Source organism: Equus asinus, chromosome 6 (assembly GCF_041296235.1).
Source record: "Equus asinus isolate D_3611 breed Donkey chromosome 6, EquAss-T2T_v2, whole genome shotgun sequence".
In the NCBI taxonomy this organism is placed as follows: domain Eukaryota; kingdom Metazoa; phylum Chordata; class Mammalia; order Perissodactyla; family Equidae; genus Equus; species Equus asinus.
In genome coordinates, this window is record NC_091795.1 from 70,365,714 (window position 1) to 70,386,438 (window position 20,725).

At 42.0% G+C, this 20,725-nt stretch overlaps 1 protein-coding gene across 1 annotated transcript in view; it reads right to left on the reverse strand.

Moving 5' to 3' along the window:
- Positions 1–5,653: 5,653 nt before the first annotated feature.
- Positions 5,654–20,725, reverse strand: part of GALM (galactose mutarotase) — a 52,349-nt gene continuing 37,277 nt past the window's right edge. Inside the window, exons 5-7 of the mRNA XM_014832932.3 lie at positions 8,794–8,935; positions 7,456–7,630; positions 5,654–6,822 (exon numbers count right to left, since the gene is read on the reverse strand). Coding sequence (XP_014688418.3) covers positions 6,745–6,822; positions 7,456–7,630; positions 8,794–8,935 — 395 coding nt within the window. The 3' untranslated portion in view covers positions 5,654–6,744. The remainder of the gene's footprint in view (positions 6,823–7,455; positions 7,631–8,793; positions 8,936–20,725) is intronic.

Below are 20,725 nucleotides of genomic sequence, written 5' to 3' on the forward strand. Positions count from 1 at the left end.
AACATATATTTTGGGCATTTTTCCATGAGAATACTCACAGTTCGACTTCATTGTTTTTTTAGGCTACATACTATTTCTCTATATGGCCAAACCATAATTAGTTAGAGACAGGCACTGTTACTTTCATTTTATAGATGAGGAGATAAGCTCCAAAGATTATGTAACTTGTCTAAGGTCACAAAGTTACTAAGTGGTAGGGCCAGGGCTGGCACCAGGCCTACCGGATTCCAAAGTCTGCATTCTCAAACACCTCTGGCCCACAATGGACCTGTTCTCATGTTTCCATCATCTAGACTATGAACCCCTTGAAGACAGCAAGTTAGTGTCTTTAAGTCTCCAATACCTAGCATTGTGTTGGCACATAATAAGAGTTAATAAATATTTGTTGTGAAAATAAAAAAAAAATCCATTCTTGTATTTATTTTTAAGCTCAGCTTTTCGGGCGTTGCCCTATGTCTTCATACCTTCGTCGTCAGACAGTAACAGGACAGAAGTTGTGCTCAGATACCTCAACCAGTCAGATTTCTGCTGATGGATCTGTGTGTAGGTAGGGAGTGAATTCAGTGTTTAGGCTGCTGTCAAGTCTGTCCTGGCTTTTGCTTTTTGCTGAGCCCCTTTTAATTGCCTCTGTAGATGCATGCAGCCTCAGAGTTGGCCAGGAGTATATGAATTAGCTTGGACTTTCTCTGGTCTCTGCTATGCATGTGTGCAGCCTCTCATCAGCCAGAAATCCAACCATGATTTCTGCTTGCTCCAACCATGATTGCAGCCTCAAGCCGGTAGAGCCATCAATCCTCCCTGCCTGGATAGCACCAAGATTGTTACTTATATTGATAATGCTGTTGGGCATGAGTATCACCCACCACTCCAAACTGAGTGAATTCCCCGTCAACCATAGCAACTTGCTGGTCCTCACGTTCTGTTTTGCCCTGATAGAACCTCCACAGTGACTGAACTGCCACAGTCTCCCACTATTCCTACCCAAAGTTCAGTTTTTTCAAACATAAACACATCTCAGATTGTTGTATGTTTTTAGTCAGTTTACAGAGCACCAAAATTGTCTTGTCAGTTTTTTCCAGCTAGATTGAGGAGAGGATTTACTGACTTCTTTACTTAGCTACAGCTGGAAGCGCTACCCAAAGCATCTGAGACTTTAATTATGATTTGAGTAACTGTCTTAGAGAAGAAGTTGGAACTTAGAGGGAGAAGATGAATGCCTCAATTGGAAAAGGATTGCACTGCTGTCCAAATAGCCCATTGCAGGCTGGCGATCCATCCAATTGTTTAAAATGGTTACACCTGATAGTGGGAACTAGGGAATAGGGTGTACGCTGTGCTTCCCTCCTGTCTTCTGCTGGTAGTCCTGTATTTTCTCGTGTTCTGCTTTTTGCAAACTATCCATTTATTCATTGACACTAACTTCCTTTAGTCTTCTGAGATTGGACTGTCATTGGTCACCTAATGGTCACAATAGTTCAACCTCCACAGCATGACATCTTAGTAGTGTGGTCTTTTAAAATTTTTTTTATTGCAGTAACATTGGATTATAACATATAGCTTTCAAAGGTACATCATAATATATTTCGAATTCTGTGTAGATTACATCATGTACACGCAAAAACTAACTATAGTCCATCACCTCACATGTAAGCCTAATCACCCCTTTTGCCCTCCCCCTGCCCCCCTTCCCCTAGGGTAACCACCAATCCAATCTCCATTGCTATGTGTTTGTCGCTGTTTTTATCTTCTACTTACGAGTGAGATCATACGGTATTTGACTTTCTCCGTGACTTATTTCACTTAGCATGCTACCCTTAAGATCCATCCATGTTGTCACTTAGTTTAGTCTTTACAGCAATGATTCTGCAATTATGTTACATCTTGTTAGGCAAAATGAGTGGGAATTGGAAAAATGAAAATCCCACAGCTAATAAGAACTTACGTCCTTTGAACTTGAAACAAACACAGGAATCCATGGATCCGTGATATGCTCACCTGCGAAGGATCAGAACTCAGACTAATACAGCACTAGTCTGGTTGTGGGCAGGGGGTGTACAGTAAAGAAGGCATAGACTCCTGGGGGCCTGGAGACTTATTCCTGGGGTGTGGGGGAGTTGCATTATAGTAGATATTTGCATTTTCAACAAGGCCTTAATAATTCTTTAGTTAAATATGGTGTTTTTCATATTGAATACCATGTTTGTTTTTACCACCTCACATGAACTGAAAGTGTCGAGTTATTAGACTGTAAAGTTGTTTTTTGCTGATACCTTCAGCGATTTCATCAAACAATATCCCAGTTATGCTCACATGTTGTCACACTCTACATGTCTCATAACCATGTAGAAGCTCTTTTCTCGAGCAAATCAAAGTTCTCTTTTCTGTGGGTGTTTCATGAACAGGGGTAGACTGGTTGTTCCTGCAAAAGATCACTTTCTCTGAAATTCTACTTTTATCAGATTTATGGCTTGACAACCAAACTTAGCCTTTTTATTGTCTTTCATAAACACAATTAATTACAATACCAGTAACTTCTTTTAACTGCCCTAAAGGTGAATATCCTTACTTGGGCTACTTAGACTTCGCTTATTATAAAAACAATTCTTTTTTTAGAACAGAGGAAAACAAAGTACTTGGGTGATAAATGTATTCTCAAACCTAGAGGCCATAAATTCAGAACCAATTTGTAGTTGTTAGGTTTCTTTGGGAATAAGAAAATATTTTTCTTTCTTCACTAGGGTTTCCTAAATGATTTCTGGCACCTGGACTATTACAACCCTGAATCGAGCAATTAATCAAACTGGTAGATGGATTGCAGTCAGCTTAATATTTCACCTCTGAGGCCCCATGGCTAATGTATACATTGATAACTTGAGTGGCAGACAGCACCCTACTCAGGTGAACAGTTAACTTCAACAGTGAGAGGCCACACAGAACGTGCACCACCTGACGGCCTGCAGTGTGAGTAGCATAGCTTCATTTCAGTGATATTCCTGCTAAAAATGTATGACATGAATCTGATCAGGAGGAAACACCAGACAAATCCCAATACAATCCTCAAAAGTATTAAGGTCCTAAAAGTCAAGAGAGGACTGAGGAATTGTGTCAGGTTGAAGGAAACTGAAGAAACTTAAGTATAATTTGTGCTCCTGGATTGGATCCTTTTGCTAGGAAGGACATTATTGAGACAGGTGGTAAAATTTGAATGGGATCTTTGAGTAAAGGGTGTAAGGGAGTTTTTTGTACTGTTCTTGCAACTTTTCAATAAGTTTAAAATTATTTTTTAAAAAATGAAAGGGTCCCCTGGATTTTGCTGACTTAAATTATTTTTTTAATTGCAAAAGGAAGATGCCTGTCTTTGACAATTCAAACAATATCAATAAAGTAAAAGGTGGAAGTCTTCCTTCCCCTCCAAATTCTATTTCCCAGAGGACACCATTGTTAATTTGATTTGCCCTTCTAGACTTTCTTAATATACATAAATTTTTGTTTTGTTTTACCGAAGGATACTGTATGTATTATTTGACCTCATATTTTATAATGACCACATAATATTCCATTGTGTGGATTATCATTTTCCATTCCTGTATTGACGGCATTAGGTAATTTTAAATTTTTCATTATTACCAATTAGATTGCAATGAACATGCTCATCTGAAGGATGTTTGTCTTTACACATTTGTGCTAGTATTTCTATAAAACAAATTTCTGGAAGTGGAACTCCTAGGCCCTGAGTTTTGCAAGTTTGCCAATATTGATAGATTCTGACAAATTGCTTTCCAAAAAAAGTTGTATTAATCTACCATTAATCTAATGGTGATTGAGTAAAAATTTTCCTTTTACTAACACTGTATGTTATGAATCTTAGATTTTTCCCTCTCTGAAAGGAAAAACTGGGGACTTTTTTTTTTTAGTGTAGTGCCAGAACATACATTGGGATGCTTATTGAAGGGCTTGTGTTCTAGATCTGCCACTTTCTAGCACTGTTACTTTCTCTAGTCAGTGACCTGTTACTTGTTTGTTTTGGTGAGGAAGATTGGCCCTGCGCTAACATCTATTGCCAATCTTCCTCCTTTTGCTTGAGGAACATTGTCGCCGAGCTAACATATGTGCCAGTCTTCCTCTGTTTTGTATATGGGATGCTGCCACAGCATGGCTTGATGAGGGTGTGTAGGTCTGAAGCCAGGATCCGAACCCACGAACCCCAGGCCGCCAAAGTGGAGCGCATGAACTTAACCACTATGCCACTGGGCCGGCCCCCTGGACCTCTTGTTTTTAATGAGGATTATGTTACCTCATTACAGGTTATAAAGGTCAGATGAAATAATGCATTTAGACGCACTTCTGCCCATCAAGGGATGAATGGATAAAGAAGATGTGGTATTTATACACAATGGAATACTACTCAGCCATCAGAAATAATGAAATCCAGCCATTTGTGACAACATGGATGGACCTTGAGGGTATTATGCTAAGTGAAATAAGTCAGAAGGAGAAAGTATGATCTCACTCATAAGTAGAAGATTAAAAACAACAAAAAACATAGCAACAGAGATTGGATTAGTGGTTACCAGAGGGGAAGGGGGGAGGGAGGAGGGCAAAGGGGTAATTAGGCACATGTGTGTGGTGATAGATTGTAATTAGTTTTAGGGTGGTGAACATGAGGTAATCTACACAGAATTTGAAATATATTACGATGTACACCTGAAAGTTATATAATGTTATAATCCAATGTGACTGCAATAAAAAAAATTAACAAAACAAAACAAAAACACACTCTTGGCAATCACTGTAATAAAATGAGAATGAGCCATTAAGGAGGAGAATCCTGGCAAGATGGTAACAGGGTAAGAATTCAGTTGTCCAGAGGGTTCTGGAAGAAGGAAGCATGATGCAAGTACAAATTGTTCAGGGCTCTAAACAGTAATCTGGTTAGACCTCCACTGCCTGCTCAAACCCAGCAGGGAAGAGAAGCAGGACCACAGCTCCAGGCTCCAGCACTCGTTGCTCAGTGCTCTGGCTGGCTTGAGCATTTGTTGTCCACCCTTTCAGGCCCTTCACCACAGCCACAGGGAGGGCCTGAGGGAAAAAGAACTTGACTAGCGGCCAGCTTTGGCTTTAGCTCTGGAGACATCTACTCACCTTCCAGATATAAAGGCTAATCCCTTTGCCTATAGGTGAGAACTCTGAGGCCAAGTGGAGTTAGATCGTTTGTCCATGTAACAGACGCCACGAGCAAAGTTAGTGCTCAGGGCTTCCAGCTCCGTCATGGTGCAGTTCTACATCATCGAACTGTTACTGTTACTCTTGTCTCTCCCAGAGAGGCTGTGATAGCCCTGAGGGAACATACTACATCTTTAGACCTTACCTCTTGAATCCCTTAAAAGACCCAGCAGAGAACTGTGTACACAATAGGTACTCAGAAAATCCATGCTGAAGTGAATTAAAAAATAAACAGTATCTTTGGTTTATTATTCTGTCTAAGAAAGAGGAAGTATGGGAAGCTCAATAGGCTGCCAGTAGCTTTCCTCTAGGAAGATGCTGGGGCTTGTATTGGAAAGCATAATAGATTCCAGAACATACCGTATACTTGGTCCATTTCCCAGAGGTCCATGCCTGATAGATTTAAAGATGAGTGAAGAAACTGGGAGTCTTCTGAAGGTGCAGATTTTGGTTTTATTTCAACTAATTGCTAGCATATAATAGTATAAGAAACATTAAAAACCACCAACCCAAACCCATCACTGATGATTCAATTGTTCAAAAAAGGAGGGAGCCCCAGCCTCATAACACGACATGTGCTCTGCGCGGAACATGCAATCCTCAGGTAAGGCCTCTCTCCTCACACCAACACAGCTCCTGCTTCCAAGGCTTCCTTTCTTCCCACACTTTGGCTGGGTTGGGCTTTCTCAGTTAATCCCAAAGGCAGAGAATCAAAATTATAGATTCTTTCTGGATATTTTGATCTTGCATTTGAAGTCACCCCACCTCTAAGGCTCAGAGAGAGTTAAACTCAGACTAATGCTTAAAAAGTGAATCTGGGAGGAATGGCTGGCTACAACGGTGTAAAGGTCAGACCCCCCTTTGCCTATCAGTGACTCTGGCAGACTGAAGTGGAAGCAAAGAAGGGGACTTGAATTTGCATGACCTAACCTCAAGTCCTGGCTAAAATTTCTCCTAGTTGTGTGCCTTTAGGTGGGTCATTTACCCTCTCTAAGCCTCAGCTCCCTCACTTCTCAATCATTTACTACCTTATCAAGGCAGAGAGGTCCATCTGCCTGCATCTTGAATGAGCTAATGTGACCTTTAAAAACTCCAGAGTGTTACACAAGGGCAAGGTGGTTTGAGGTAGAAGAAGAGGAAAAAGAAAAGGAATGAGAGGAGAATCAAAGAAAGGAATGTGAAAAGTAGAAAAGAAAGGCGGGTGGAGAGATTGAGCCCACATAACACCGGGGGCCCAGGTACCACTTCTGGGCTAGGGTTGGGGCTTAGATGATGACATTGGTGATTGGATCCTCCTAAGTACACAGAGAATAGAGCTGGTCATCAGATCTAGCCTGGAGCTAGTTATTGGAAAAGGAAGTCAGTATTCAGATTGATTATCATGACAGCTACCATTTGTATGATTTTAATTCATCGGATCACTTTTAAAGCCTCTAATCTTCATATCATTTCTGGACAGGAGAGAGGCTGCTGAAGAGGCTCCCAGCCTGGCCCCGGAGGAGGTCATGTCTTTACACTTCCTTAAGCCACAGAAAACTTAAACCAAGTGGTGTGGTCATACTCGTCACCAGGCCTCAGCAGCACAGGAGGGAAGTGGGGCTGTGAAGGGGAAAATAATCAGGTTACACCTTGCCAGCCCAGGGTGCTCCCTTAACCATTCAGGGTGGCTTCTAGACTGGTCTTTAGACCAGCTCTGTGAACCAGTTGCCAATGTAAGAAAACTGTTTATTATGGGTTTGCAACGAGATAAAGAACTTGAGCCAGAATGAAAATCCACTGCATCACTAAGCACATTTGGTCATAGCAAAATTCAAAGAAGGAAGCAGTGTGTTGATTTATGTTCTGGTGCAAGCTGCAAGTGTCTATGACCTTGGTGCTTTGAGGGGCATTACTCTAGGCAATATCTAGAAAAGACAGTTATGAGGAAGCAAACAGGACGAGAAGATACGGAAGATCATCTTAAAAGTGTGGTTGCAGAAAATGAGTAAATATTGATAAGGAGAAATATTAAACTGAATAAAGGCTTTGGAGGTACAAAATATAAGATTTTTTTTTAACATGTAAATACAATGTTAGTAACTTGGCTAAGTGTTTCCTGGGTTTATCACGATTTGGAGAAGAGAACACATGTGGACTTTTGACTCATACAGACCTGTCTTGAGTGTTGTGACCTCTGAATATAGTGTCACCTTGGACACAACACTACTCTGACAAGCTGGCCTGTGGCTTTACCTGATTGACCGCATCAGGCCAGTTCTGGGTCTCAAGGCAGAAACCGGAGTGCTTGGGATAGACTGCTCCACTCTTGCCCTTTAGTGTGCCATCAAGGAAGTTGCCCGTGTAAAACTGAACCCCGGGCTGGGTGGTGTACACTTCCAGTACCCGCCCGCTTCCAGCATGATGGACCCTGCAAATAAAGCCAAACCACATATAGGTCCAGGGCAGAAAAGCAGGTAGGGACAGGTAGAAGCTGGGAAGCAGCTTTGAGACAGGAATGAGACCCAGCCACAGGGCAAGGACGAGATATATGGAGGAGACAAAAGGAAGAGCATGATGGGAAATTCTCACAGCCTCATAGGTGAGGCATGAGAAGGTGGTTTTTTTTTTTTTTTTAAGATTTTATTTTTTTTTCCTTTTTCTCCCCAAAGCCCCCCAGTGCATAGTTGTCTATTCTTCATTGTGGGTCCTTCTAGTTGTGGCATGTGGGACGCTGCCTCAGCGTGGTTCGATGAGCAGTGCCATGTCCGCGCCCAGGATTCGAACCAACGAAACACTGGGCCGCCTCCAGCGGAGCGCGTGAACTTAACCACTCAGCCACGGGGCCAGCCCCGAGAAGGTGGTTTTGAGGATCTTCAGTAGCAACCTCTCACTCTGATCTTGGCTTCTTTGCGGAAGAGCAAATCAAACTCACCCAGCCTAGTGTGTGTGTGTGTGTGTGTGTGTGTGTGTGTGTGTGTGTGTATACACACACACACACATACACAGTGGAATACTACTCAGCCAGAAAAAAAAGACAAAGTCATCCCATTTGCAACAACATGGAAGGACCTGGAGGGAATTATGCTTAGCCAAATAAGCCAGACTGAGAAAGACAAATGCCAGATGATTTCACTCATGTGGAATATAAGCAAGCACATGGACAAAGGAAACAGTTGAGTGGTTACCAGGGGAAGGGGGGTGAGGGGATGGGCACAGGGGGTGAAGGGGAGCACTTATGTGGTGACAGACAAGAAATAATGTACAACTGAAATCTCACAATGATGTAAACTATTATGAACTCAAATAAAAATAAAATTTTAAAAAAAGGGCCTTAAAGAACAGGCAGAGATGAGAGAGGGAGCAAAGAGAGATGGGGTGCCAGGTAGGGACATAGGAATAATGGCATGGTGGGGGAGGGGGAGGTAAATTCTACAGAGCTCACCTGTGGGATAGGAGCTTTGAAGACATACGATGTGGTATTTGGTCCCTGTGGCATAGTAATTGGTCCTGATAATGACTAGAAGAGAAGCTCCTCAAATAGGAGTTTATATCTCTTCTTCCCTACAGAGGCAGTAAGTGAAAAGGACCTACCGGGCACAAAAATGCTTTTCTTTGGATCTCTTCAGACAGAAATTGTGGTCAAAGCCACCGAGGTGAAACTCCTGTAGGTGTTTTCCAAGCTCCACTGGCTTCCTCAGGTCAAATGCAGTTCCTCGCACTGGAGCAACTTCTCCTGGTGGGAAGAGGCAGAAAAAAGGGTGATAAATGCCCAAATCAAATCTTTATATAAGTATCCTAAAGACCCACTGGCTCTACCCTCTCAGCCTTCATTTCAATTTGTAAGGGAGATGGGAGCCCAGATCCTAATAAGGAGAATGAATTATTGGATTTCTTTAATTGTAAGATGCCATTGATTGCAAGATGCAGTAGCTTTAACATTCAGAGTCATTCAAGTGTGAAAAAAGTACAGAAATCAAGGAAACCCATAATACCCATGAAGAGCTTAGTGGAATAAAGGGTGATGGTTGTCCTAACTATTGAGTCAATCACCTTCTTGACAGTTCTTGTTTTAGTGCTGAAATATCCCAGGGCTCATAACCAAGCATTAGCACCTGTGCAGTGGCTAACCAGACACTAAAAATGTCCCTGGGAATGGAATACTACTCAGCCATAAAAAGGAAAAAATTGTCCCATCCACAGTAACATGGATGGACCTTGAGGGTATTATGTTAAGTGAAATAAGCCAGATAGACAAAGACAATCTCTGTATGACTCCACTTATATGTGGAAGTTGAACATGTGGACAAAGAGAACAGATCAGTGGTTACCAGGGGAAAGAGAGAAGGCTGGAGAAGTGGGCACAAAGGGTGAAGTGGTGCATCTACAATATGACTGACAAATAATAATGTACAACTGAAATTTCACAAGATTGTAAACTATCATAACCTCAATAAAAAATAAAATAGAAAAAAAATGTCCCTGAGATTAGTGATTCTCAAACCAATTGGGGCCATTATTAGTCAAAAAGACACTGGCAACCACCTTTCCCCAATCACTTCCCTGATCAGCCTGAAGGCACACTCTAAACTATAGTGGGGGCTATTAATAATAACACTGGGACAAATGAGATAACTGGGACTGTCCGGGGCAAACTGGGATGTATGGCCACTCTACAATCTGCCAATTTTGGATTCAATCCTTTGAATGAAAGTTTTGTGTCTCCAGGAGTGATTGATTCCTGAAGAAGTTGTAGTCGGCAAGCACTGCCTCCTTCCTGTGTGTAAGCCAGATTCCTCAAGCGCTACAAGCAGTACATTTGTTCTTATCAAGGCGGGACATCCTGAAGCCTCTTCACAATGATGTGGGTTGGTGGTCAGTCCTGAAGGAGGATACTGCAGTGTGGGGACCCTTAACTCTTAACAGGCAAAGCACAGAGGAACATGGACAGGAGCCCAGTCTTGGTGGTCATCACACAGCCAGTGCCCAGTTAACATTCCTTCGTGGTGTTACAGAACTCAATGGAGTTGGGACCAGAGTGTTCTCAGAGCTCAACTGGTCCAAACTACTCATGTAACACATGAGGAAACTGAGACCCACATAACTTGATATGATCAAATGACAACCTATGATATTGATATATGCTGTATTTCATCAATTTAAGACACTCGTTTTTGTATTTTAAAATCTCTGAAAGCATGTCATGGTCTAACTGGTAGAAGTTTTTTTAATTCATGGGATATTCAACAATGGTGAACTTTACAATTGATGGCATCTTACAGTTGATAAAATCTGTAAAAATAGTTTGCAACATTCTCTGCTCTATAAAACCACTGAACAAGTAATCAGGGCTTTGAGGGTGAAAAAAGAGGAATCAGGATTATTTTGTGTCATTTCTTTTTTCTAAAAAATGAACAAGTGGCTCTAAAGAATTGTGAAGAGACTCTGTGTGTGTGAGGAAGACTGGCCATGAGCTGACATCTGTTGCCAATCTTCCTCTTTTTTTTGTTTCTCCCCAAAGCCCCAGTGCATAGTTGTACATCCTAGTTGTCAGTCCTTCTAGTTCTTCTATGTGGGAGGCCACCACAGCATGGCTTGATGAGCGGTATGTCAGTCCATGCCTGGCATCCAAACCAGCGAACCCCAGGCCATTGAAGCGGAGCACATGAACTTAACCACTACACCACCGGGCCAGCCCCTGTGCGTCATTTCAACTGAAGATCCAAGAGAAAGAGAATTTCTCAGTACACAGTCCTCTAAATATGTCTGCCAAAACGCTGTAATATGGGTTTTCCATTCTTCTGAAATAGTGTCATTTTGCTTTCTCACCTTTCATTCTTTTCCTAACTTTGAGGTCTGTTCTTCCCTAGATCCTAGGCTGAGCCATTTCAAACAGAGTATGCAAATATTTTGAATTTAGCTCAGTTAAGAAAGGCCAGATAATGTGAGGAAGTCTAGAGAGCAAACTGGTTACTTTACAGCACCATGTCAAAGCCAGAGCAATGGACGAGGAGCCATTCAGTCAGTCACTCTTTTGCTCCATCAGCACTTATTAAACACCTACTGTATGCCAGGCACTCCGATGGGCAGGGACACTACATAGATGAAGGAGACTTGGAACCTGCCTTCTTAAGCTGCTTCAAGTCTGGAGGAAGGAGCAGACCTATAAATAGCTCATAATCACAGAATGTGAAGAGTGCTCCAGTAGAGGCATAGCTGTAAGAAAGAAGATAGGCAGTGTGACTGAGTTGGCTTAGATGTGGCAGACTGGGGAGATTCCATGGATGAAATTACAGAGGTTAAGCTGAGGCTTGAGGTGAGATCACACCAGGCTGAATGGGTGAGGAAGATTGAAGAATGTTCAATGTGGAGGAAACAGCTTTGGTACAAGGTGATGGGGGTGTGTGTAGTAGGGCGGAATGCCTCAGATGAGGAAAGAAAGACATTAAGTAAAGTTAGATTATGAAATCACTTCTCTGAGCCTGGGTTTTTCATCAGTACAATGAAGAAGTTGGACTAAATCACTGACTTTCAACCTCTACCCCACTTCCTGCAGAATTCTTTATTTCAGAGGGAATCTCTGGCGGAAGCTCAATAGACACACACACACACACACACACACACATACATACATATATATTAAAATATTCACATACATACAGTATAAAATACACATATATAAAAGCCAGAGTGAAGCCAGTACAGGCTCTGAGCAGCTCAGTTGGAAAACCCCAGGAACAGATGAGAGCTGGGGTGCACCTCGCCCCCTCTAAAAGTATGGCCCACCTGGGAGCGAACAGCCCCCTGGTCCTAGGATCTTGCACCAAGTACAAAGAATCCCAGGTTCCCCGGCAGCAGGCAGAAACACTCTGGCCATTCTTTCTTTCTTTCTTTTTTTTAAAGATTGGCACCTGAGCTAACATCTGTTGCCAATCTTTTTTTTTTTAATTCTCCCCAAAGCCGCCCAGCACATAGTTGTATATTGTAGTTGTGAGTATCTCTGGTTGTGCTATGTGGGACGCTGCCTCAGCATGGCCTGACGAGCCGTGCCATGTCGGCGCCCAGGATCCGAACCAGTGGAACCCTGGGCCGCCAAAGCAGAGCGGGGAACTTAACCACTCGGCCATGGGGCCAGCCCCCTGGCCATTCTTTTTTTTTTTTTGAGGAAGGTTAGCCCTGAGCTAACTACTGCCAATCCTCCTCTTTTTGCTGAGGAAGGCCAGCCCTGAGCTAACATCCATGCCCATCTTCCTCTACTTTATATGTGGCACGCCTACCACAGCATGGCGTGCCAAGTGGTGCCATGTCCACTCCCGGGATCCAAACCAGCAAACCCCGGGCCACCGAGAAGCGGAACGTGCGAACTTAACCACTGCACCACCAGGCCAGCACCACCAGGCCAGCACCTTCCCCCCTCCCCCCCCACACACCCCCCTCCCCCCACCACGGCCATTCTTTCTTGAGGGGGAAAGAGGATAGGGACTCTTTCAGAGCCTTACACGATGATACAGTTTGTCCCTTTAAAAGTTTTCTTGTTGTCCCAGAACCACATCATGTATTTTAAAGATAAATACAAATGTTAGGTAGTTAACATACTCTTTTAGGGTGAGAATTGCCTTTTCTTTTCATGAGGTCAAATGGAAATGTTTTAGGAACTTGGTTTCTACTATTTTTAGGGGACAGATAATAGCATACAAAGTGGGGCTGAAATCTGAGGAGGCTAAGAAAAATCAGGAACTTGTCTTTATCATTAAAAGAAATAAGTAAAAGGAGAACTGACTTTTAGCCATTTAAAGCATTTAGTTCTGCTTTTGTGGGTTCCTAAAAACCGAGAGGAAACATGAATCTCCTATCTTTGGGCAAAAGAGGGTATCCTTAAACTCAGAGCTGCTGTTCAGGAATGCAGTCCTTCTGGCATGTGAGAACTGGGGTCTCTGAGTTCGCAGAGCTTTGAGGGGGCCTGGGGTGCCTGGGGTCCAGAGCACCTGGAGGAGACGCTGAGGCCTGGCTGATCTCATCCTAGAGTCCGGTGCCCACTGTTCAACCAAGAAAATTTGAGAAGCACACAAAGAAATCCTTCTCATTTACCAGAGTCAGCATCAGGAAAAATTAACATTCTTTTTGAAAAGCTCCTTTAAAAGTATCTATTTCCTTTGCCTTGGTTCTACTTTTACAAAAAAGAATTTTTGACTAGGTAATCTTTGCACGTGTAACCAATTTAAAAGGGAACAAACATAAAAGGTATGAAATACTATATAGCAAAAAGAATTTCTCTCAGCTTTGTTCCCCACACGTCAGTTTCCTTCAACAGCACAACCACTGCTACCGGTCTCTCATGCACCCTTCCAGAAATATTACAAGGATAGCCAAGCAGCTGAGTGTACACCCACGTACACACACAAATACCCAGCCTGCTTCCACTGCGACCTGTTCACCCAATTTATCTTGAAGGTTGTTGCTAAATTTACTCCTAGGTATTTCATTGGACAACTCTATGTGCACTCATACTTTTCTCTGTTTTTTCTATAATAATCTGTCTAAAATTTCTTTTTGGAGGTCACAATTGCAAATTTATTTTTATTTTCCTAGAAAATTATCCATTTCATCTATATCACTCTCATATTTATTTGTAAAGAGTTGAGGAAAGAAATAATTTATGATCCTTTCAATTTCATTTGTCTGTGGTTATTTGCCTATGCTCATTTCTTTCTTCCTTTTTTCTTTTTGGTGAGGCGATTGGCCCTGAGCTAACATTTGTTGCCAATCTTCCTCTCTTTTTTTTCTTCCCAAAGCCCCCGTACATAGTTGTATATCACAGTTGTAGGTCATTCTAGTTCCCCTATGTGGGATGCCGCCACCCCATGGCTTGATGAGCGGTGCATTGGTCTGCACCCAGGATCTGAACCTGTGAACCCCGGGCCACCAAAGTGGAGTGAACGAACTTAACCACTTGGTCACGGGGCCAGCCCCTGCCTATGCTGATTTCTAATTTTGTGTGTCGAATAGGTTAGCTAATGCTTTATCTATTTTATTAGGGTTTTTTTCCTCCAATGAAGCAGCTCTTAGATTTATTTATTAGTACTACCTTGGCTCCTCTTTTCAAAATCATAATTTCTGCTTTAATTTTATTAATTTTTCTTTTGTTCTCTTGAGTTCATTCTTTTTCCAGTATCTTGCATTAGATGCCTAATTCATTTATTTTCACATTTTTTGAGTAATATAAGTATTTAGTGCTAAAATTTTCTTTTGAACAATACTTTATATCACATGTAGGAGTTCCCATTATATATAATTAGAATATTCCCATTTATTATATATTCCAATATATATTATGTATAAAAATTTCCATTATATAGAATATAATATACTATTTAGTTATTTTCTAGATATTCCTAGCTTTGAGGTTTGATTTCCTTTTTGATCCAAGAATTACGGAGAGAATTAAAACATTTCTAGGTCAATATTGGCTATATTACTTACATTTGTGAAACTGCTTGAGGTTTTTCTTAACGTCTTAGATATAGTCATTTTTTGTGAACGTCCGTTATGAATTGCATCCTTTATCATTATAAGGTGTCTTCCTTTATGTAATTTAATACTTTCTGTCCAGAAATCAGCCTTTACTGATGTTAAAATTGAGACCTGCTGATATTGTGGCTTTCATTTGCCTGGTTTGCTTTTTCAAAATTAATTAATTAATTAATGTAATTTTTAAATTTTTGGTGAGGAAGATTGGCCCTGAGCTAACATCTGTGCCCATCTTCCCCTATTTTATATGTGGGACACCTGCCACAGCATGGCTTGATAAGCGATGCATAGGTCCGCACGCAGGATCTGAACCAGCAAACCCCGGGCCGCTGATGCGGAGTGTGCAAACTTAACTACTGGGCTACCGGGCTGGCCCGGTTTGCTTCTGGATTCTCATATTTTCAAACTTTCTGAGTCACTTGGTTTGTACAAAGCATTCTGCTGGGCTTTGCTTTGTGGTTCAATTTGAGAGACTTTTTTAATAGGGGCGTTTTATGGCATTAATGTGACATATGTTCTAAGTGTTCTTAGTTCTGTCATTATATTTTATGGTATGCTTTCTGTGTTTATGAATTCTAGTTGTTGCTTTTTAAAAAAAAATCCTTTACTATATGGTCTGTGTGTGTATATGTTTCTGATAATTTAGAAAGTCTGTGTTTTTATTTTAGTGGTTACATCTCTTTATAAGTAACTTCAATATAATATACTTAATTCTCTATTTCTTAGGCAGAATCTGCTGAGCTTTTCCTTCCTCCCTTTTTCTCCTTCCTCTTTGCTTCCTGAGTTGGGTTTCTCATGCTTTCCACTATAAGTCTTCTAATAAAGGCACTTTGTTTCCCGGTAGATGGTGCTAGAGACACAAGATAAACAGCTTGCTTTATAAACATCCACCTCTGCCGAGTTCTGAGTCAGTCCTCTAAACCCTGATCAGTTCTGGGAGAATAGCTGAACTTTTTGGATCTCTAAGGCCAAAGGCCAAATCCAGGATAGCAGTGACCCACCCAGGTGCTATTGTCCTGTGAAGTCTGCAGTGACCAACCACCTCTCACATTGACTTCAAAAAAGCCAACAACGTGTCCTTATGAAATCATTTGACTGGGAAAAAGAAGCAGCTATTCTCATGGCTCACAAAGATTTTAATCTTACCGACCCTACTCTGAGCGGTAACTTACATTATGCTTTCTTCCCTAACCTTATATGGTGTTCACAATATTTAGTTTTTCCTTAAAGCCATACTTGACTCAAAACCTAACTCTTAGCAAAGTCCCAATGTGATTGCCCAGGTCATTACTTATTTCTCTTGACTTTAAGGGAAAAAAAAGTCATGGAATTTTCATGAAGGAAGGACTCAGAACATGTTTCAGGTCTGTTTACCTGATATTGAGCAATCTACAAATCAGTGTTTACTTTAGCTTTTCTCTCTGTAAAATGAAGCTGCTATTATTTTCTGCCTTACACGTTACATGGAAATATTTGATAAATGATATGCTTGAACATTTTCAGGAGGACAGCATAAATAAAAGGGCCAAATTTCGGGCTAACATATATAACATAAAGCAGAGCCTAGAGAGGATAAGACCTCAAGAATGGCAGAGAAGCTCTGCTTAAAAATTAGAAACTTGGGATAATTCTAAAATGAGATTTTTTGCTAAATGAGAAGAAAAAAGACAAAAGGTTCCAGTCTATCTTTTCCAGCCTCATATCCTGACATACTCCCTCATGTGCCTAATGGCCAGGCATCTGGAAAACTTGGAATTTGTCCCCCAGATTCATCATTACTTTGAGTTCTTTCTCATAACTGGAATCTTTTCTGTGCCCCCTACCCTCATCGCACTCTGGCAAAGTCCATTGATCATTTAAGAAAACTTACTCTCTAACACCATTTTCTCTGTGAAAGACTATAATCTCTGCAGGTAGAGCTAACCCCCTTTTCTACTTTGCTCCCATCGCACTTTGAACATACCTTCCCCCAAACATTCATCAGATTATGGTATAATTACAGAATTATATCAAGCTCTTTGTAAGGAGTGTGAGCTCTGGGAGGACAGTGATTGTGTCCTATTTCTGTTTGTCCCCTTTGGGCATGAAGCACAGCCTTTACTGGATTAAAAACTGATGAATGGGGGCTGGCCTGGTGGCACAGCAGTTAGGTTCGCATGTTCTGCTTCAGCAGCCCGGGGTTCGCCGGTTCAGATTCCGGGTGCGGACATGGCACCACTTGGCAAGCCATGCTATGGCAGGCGTCCCACTATAAAGTAGAGGAAGATGGGCACAGATGTTAGCTCAGGGCCAGTCTTCCTCAGTAAAAAAGAGGAGGGTTGGGAGCAGATGTTAGCTCAGGGCTAATCTTCCTAAAAAAACAAAAAGCAAAAAAACCCCCTGAGAATGAAGTAGAGGCAGAGAAAACAGGGACAACTGTGAATGTTACAGCATCCTGTGCCAAAGTCGGCAATGAAAGATCTAGAAAGGACCTTAAGAATGACCTCATCCAGTTCCTTATTTTGCAGATGATGAGGTTGGGACCAAGACAGCTGAAGGGACTTGCCCAACACAGGTGATGCATCTCCATAGTGTCAAAGTCTCCAGGCCCCTACTCAGGCACTTTCCACCTCACCCTGGAGTGACTCGGTTACAGCCCCTTCCACCCCCAACCTCCTGAGTGTTCTTGATTTTTCTAAGAATTTGGGAAATGAACGTGCAGTTCTAATTTTGGTGTATCTGCATATGTGAGTTTGTGCTTTGGTGCTAAGAATAGAATATGTCAGAAGAGCTCTCTCAGCAATGCTGAGTGTACAGAAAATGAAGCGGAAATGGAAAGGGTGCCCTCAGAGAGGATGTCACATTACCAGACTTTGGTTTTGAAGCCACCAGAAAGCGGGGGCATCAGCAGAGAAAAGCTGTTTTTTGAAGAGGGTTTCTCATTATCCTGAAGGTTGGCTGGGTATGCTTTTAAGTTCTGAGCAGCAATGCCTGTCAGATGGTGGGCTCTGACCCAAAGATGTGGGGTTACAGCTCTGGGGTAGGGGAGCAGCTTGAGGCAGGATTTCTGATCCCCCTTTCAGGGAAAGTCTGACTGCAGGCACTGTTAAGGACCCACTTGAGGTTACTGTCATAAATTTGGAGTAAGACCAATAGTTATTTGGTGGCAGCTGTGGAGGGTGTGGGGGTTTGGATTAATCAGGGTTGGGTTTTGTTAGGAGAATGCAAAGAAGGAGAGGCGCAAGGGAGCTGAGAGCATATACAAAGGGGTGATTCTAGTGATGGACTTCTGATCTAAGTTGGGGGGAGGAGTGAGGTCACAGGGAGGTGAGGGACAGTGAAAGGGTGGTAGCATCAAGAGACTATAGGTTCTTGTGGCACTGAAGAATTACTGGAGCTGAAGTAGACATTTTAAATAGTGATCATAGATGGCTGCAATAAGAGGTAATGACAAAGTCAAGGGTATCACCCAATGACCACGGGAGTGAGTAGCTGAGAAGTTTGGGGGACAAGATCATTGGAAGAGAGGATGTCAAGAACTGAAGAGGTCAGGGTATTGTCAATATGGATAATGAAATAATCAAGAATTATGACAAGAGTGGTGCTGGAGTGACAGTGAGCTAGGAACAAGGTGAAGTCTATAGATGACCTCAACAAAGAGGATCATGTGGGTGTCACCCTAGCAACTACAGCTGCCTCATTCTTGCAAGAAGATGATGTAGACCTGATAACTGGCAATAGGACACTCTAACATTCCAGATTCTGTCACAAGGTGTTAACTCTTTCTCTTTCTATTTGCATTCCTGACAGAGTTATAATTACCTGCCCTCTGGCAGTAGAGAAAAAACTCACTGCCTTCATGAAATCCATATGCCTTGATTCATCTCTCTTATCTCATATAAGGGATTCTTATACATATTCTATTACGTAGTCTTTGGCCTTTTCCCCATGACAGCTTGTGGCAGATTGCATTTTTCAAAGATGGCCACACCAGTATGTATCCCATTCCACAGGCTCTACTTACAATGTGCCGTTGACACACTTTTACTGAGAGCTGGAGTCTTTTTTCCCTTCCTTAAATCTGGATGGGTTTTTGTAACTGCCTCAACCAATAGAAAGTGGCACAAGTGATGCTATGTGATTTCTGAGGCCAGGTTATAAACACGAAGTGGCTTTAGCCTGGCCCTCTCTCAGGACGTTTGCCCTTGGAACCTAGCCACCATATTGTAAGGAAGTCCATTCCTGTGCTTGTTCTGTCCTGCGCCTTGTCCAGTTAGCCAATCCTGGCTTATCCTTCAAGGTTAGGCTTCCATCACCACCTCTGGAAAACCTTTCCTGTAAGGAAGCTCAAGTCACATCAAAAGGCCATGTGTGGGGTGTTCTGGCTGACAGCCCCAAATGGCCCCCAACCAATAGCATCAACTACCAGTCAGGCGAGAGAATGAGCCTGCCAATGATTCCGGCCCCCGCTCTAATCTTCCAGCACATGCCCTAGACATCATATGCAGAGACAAGATATGCCCTATCTAAATTCCTGACCACAGAAACAATGAGAGATAATAAAAGAAGTGTTGGAGTCATTTATTTTGTAGCAACAGATAACTAGTATACTGCCAGGATGTTTTCACCTCTTGGCAGTTGACTTGACAAGTCTTGAGAGAAGGTTAATGTGCCCTTCTCCCCTTTTTTTACATAGTCAGAAGTGCCTTTAAATGATTCTACCTTAAGAACACTAATCCTAGCTCTGACTTAATTTTGGGGGATTTAAGAAATGGAGTAGAAGGTGAAGGAGTCCTTGTGAACTCCTGATCAAACACTTGACTACAGAGAAATGGTTTTTTGTAACATCTGGGCATGAACACTCTCAGTATCTAACTGAGAAAATTCACCTGGGGTGAATTTTAATTCAATGCTTTTAATTTCCCATCAACTTAAATAGCTCTTTTCTCTGCCTGGTGGCCCTAGTGCCTGACTCTCTGAGAAGATGAACAGATGGTCACTGCACGAGTCGCTAGATCTCCACATTCATTCATTTTTAGCCCCTTCCTTCCTGGCAGGTCCCCTTTCTATCTCATCTTCACACAACCCAATAACACAAGAGCAGGAATAAAATCACAGGCCTGTCAGACAGTCCTCAGCACAGGTAGGTCCTGTTTATAACTAAAATTATTTTGAGAAAAGTCAAAAGAAAAAAACGGAAAAGAAAATCTGGCATAGACTTTCTAGAAGAATTTGGGGAGGGTGGGAAGAAATTTTCTCCAATAATTTTTTCTCTCTTGAAAAAGAAATGCTCAAAGAAATATTAAGTAGGTTATTTGAAAATTATTTTCTATCATTTGTTCTATATGTTGATTTATAAATCTATGTAAGACATTGGAGTTAGACTAACTGACCTTGGGTAGGTTTCCATGCCTCTGTAAGATTCAATTTTCTCATTTATAACATGGAGCTAAAGTTGGTATCTACTTACTACAGATATTGTGAGGTTTAATTGAGAGAATGATATGAAGGAGACCCTCTCTTCAGGCCCGTACCTGGCACATAGTTAGTGCTCTCCCTCTCTCTGTTACACACACACACATACACACACACTCCAGAAATAGAGAGAGCAGAGAGAACATCTACTGGCAGATTCCTCCTATAGCAATGCAGCAAAGGCTTTGCATAATCCACCAGGGCCTCCTTCTGGACTCCATATTCACGATTCCTCCATATTCTTGCAGCTCATACAACAAACTAACATGTGAAAGGCACAGAAGCTTGTCTTAATCTGAGCAAATCACCAGCTTTCAGAAACTGCAGGAAATGAAGCATCAGAGAAAGTGGAAATTGCCACTAATGACAGCTGAGAAAATGGGGCTGATTAGGCAAACTGTGTCCCCTGGGTTGCAGTGGATATCAGGAGTCATGATCACTAATTACTGTTATCAGCCTCCCAGGGGGGTCCTGCTCACCTGTTTGGCAGTCAAACTCAATAGCTATTAGAATAAATTTTAGAGTCAGGCAGGCCTGGATTTCA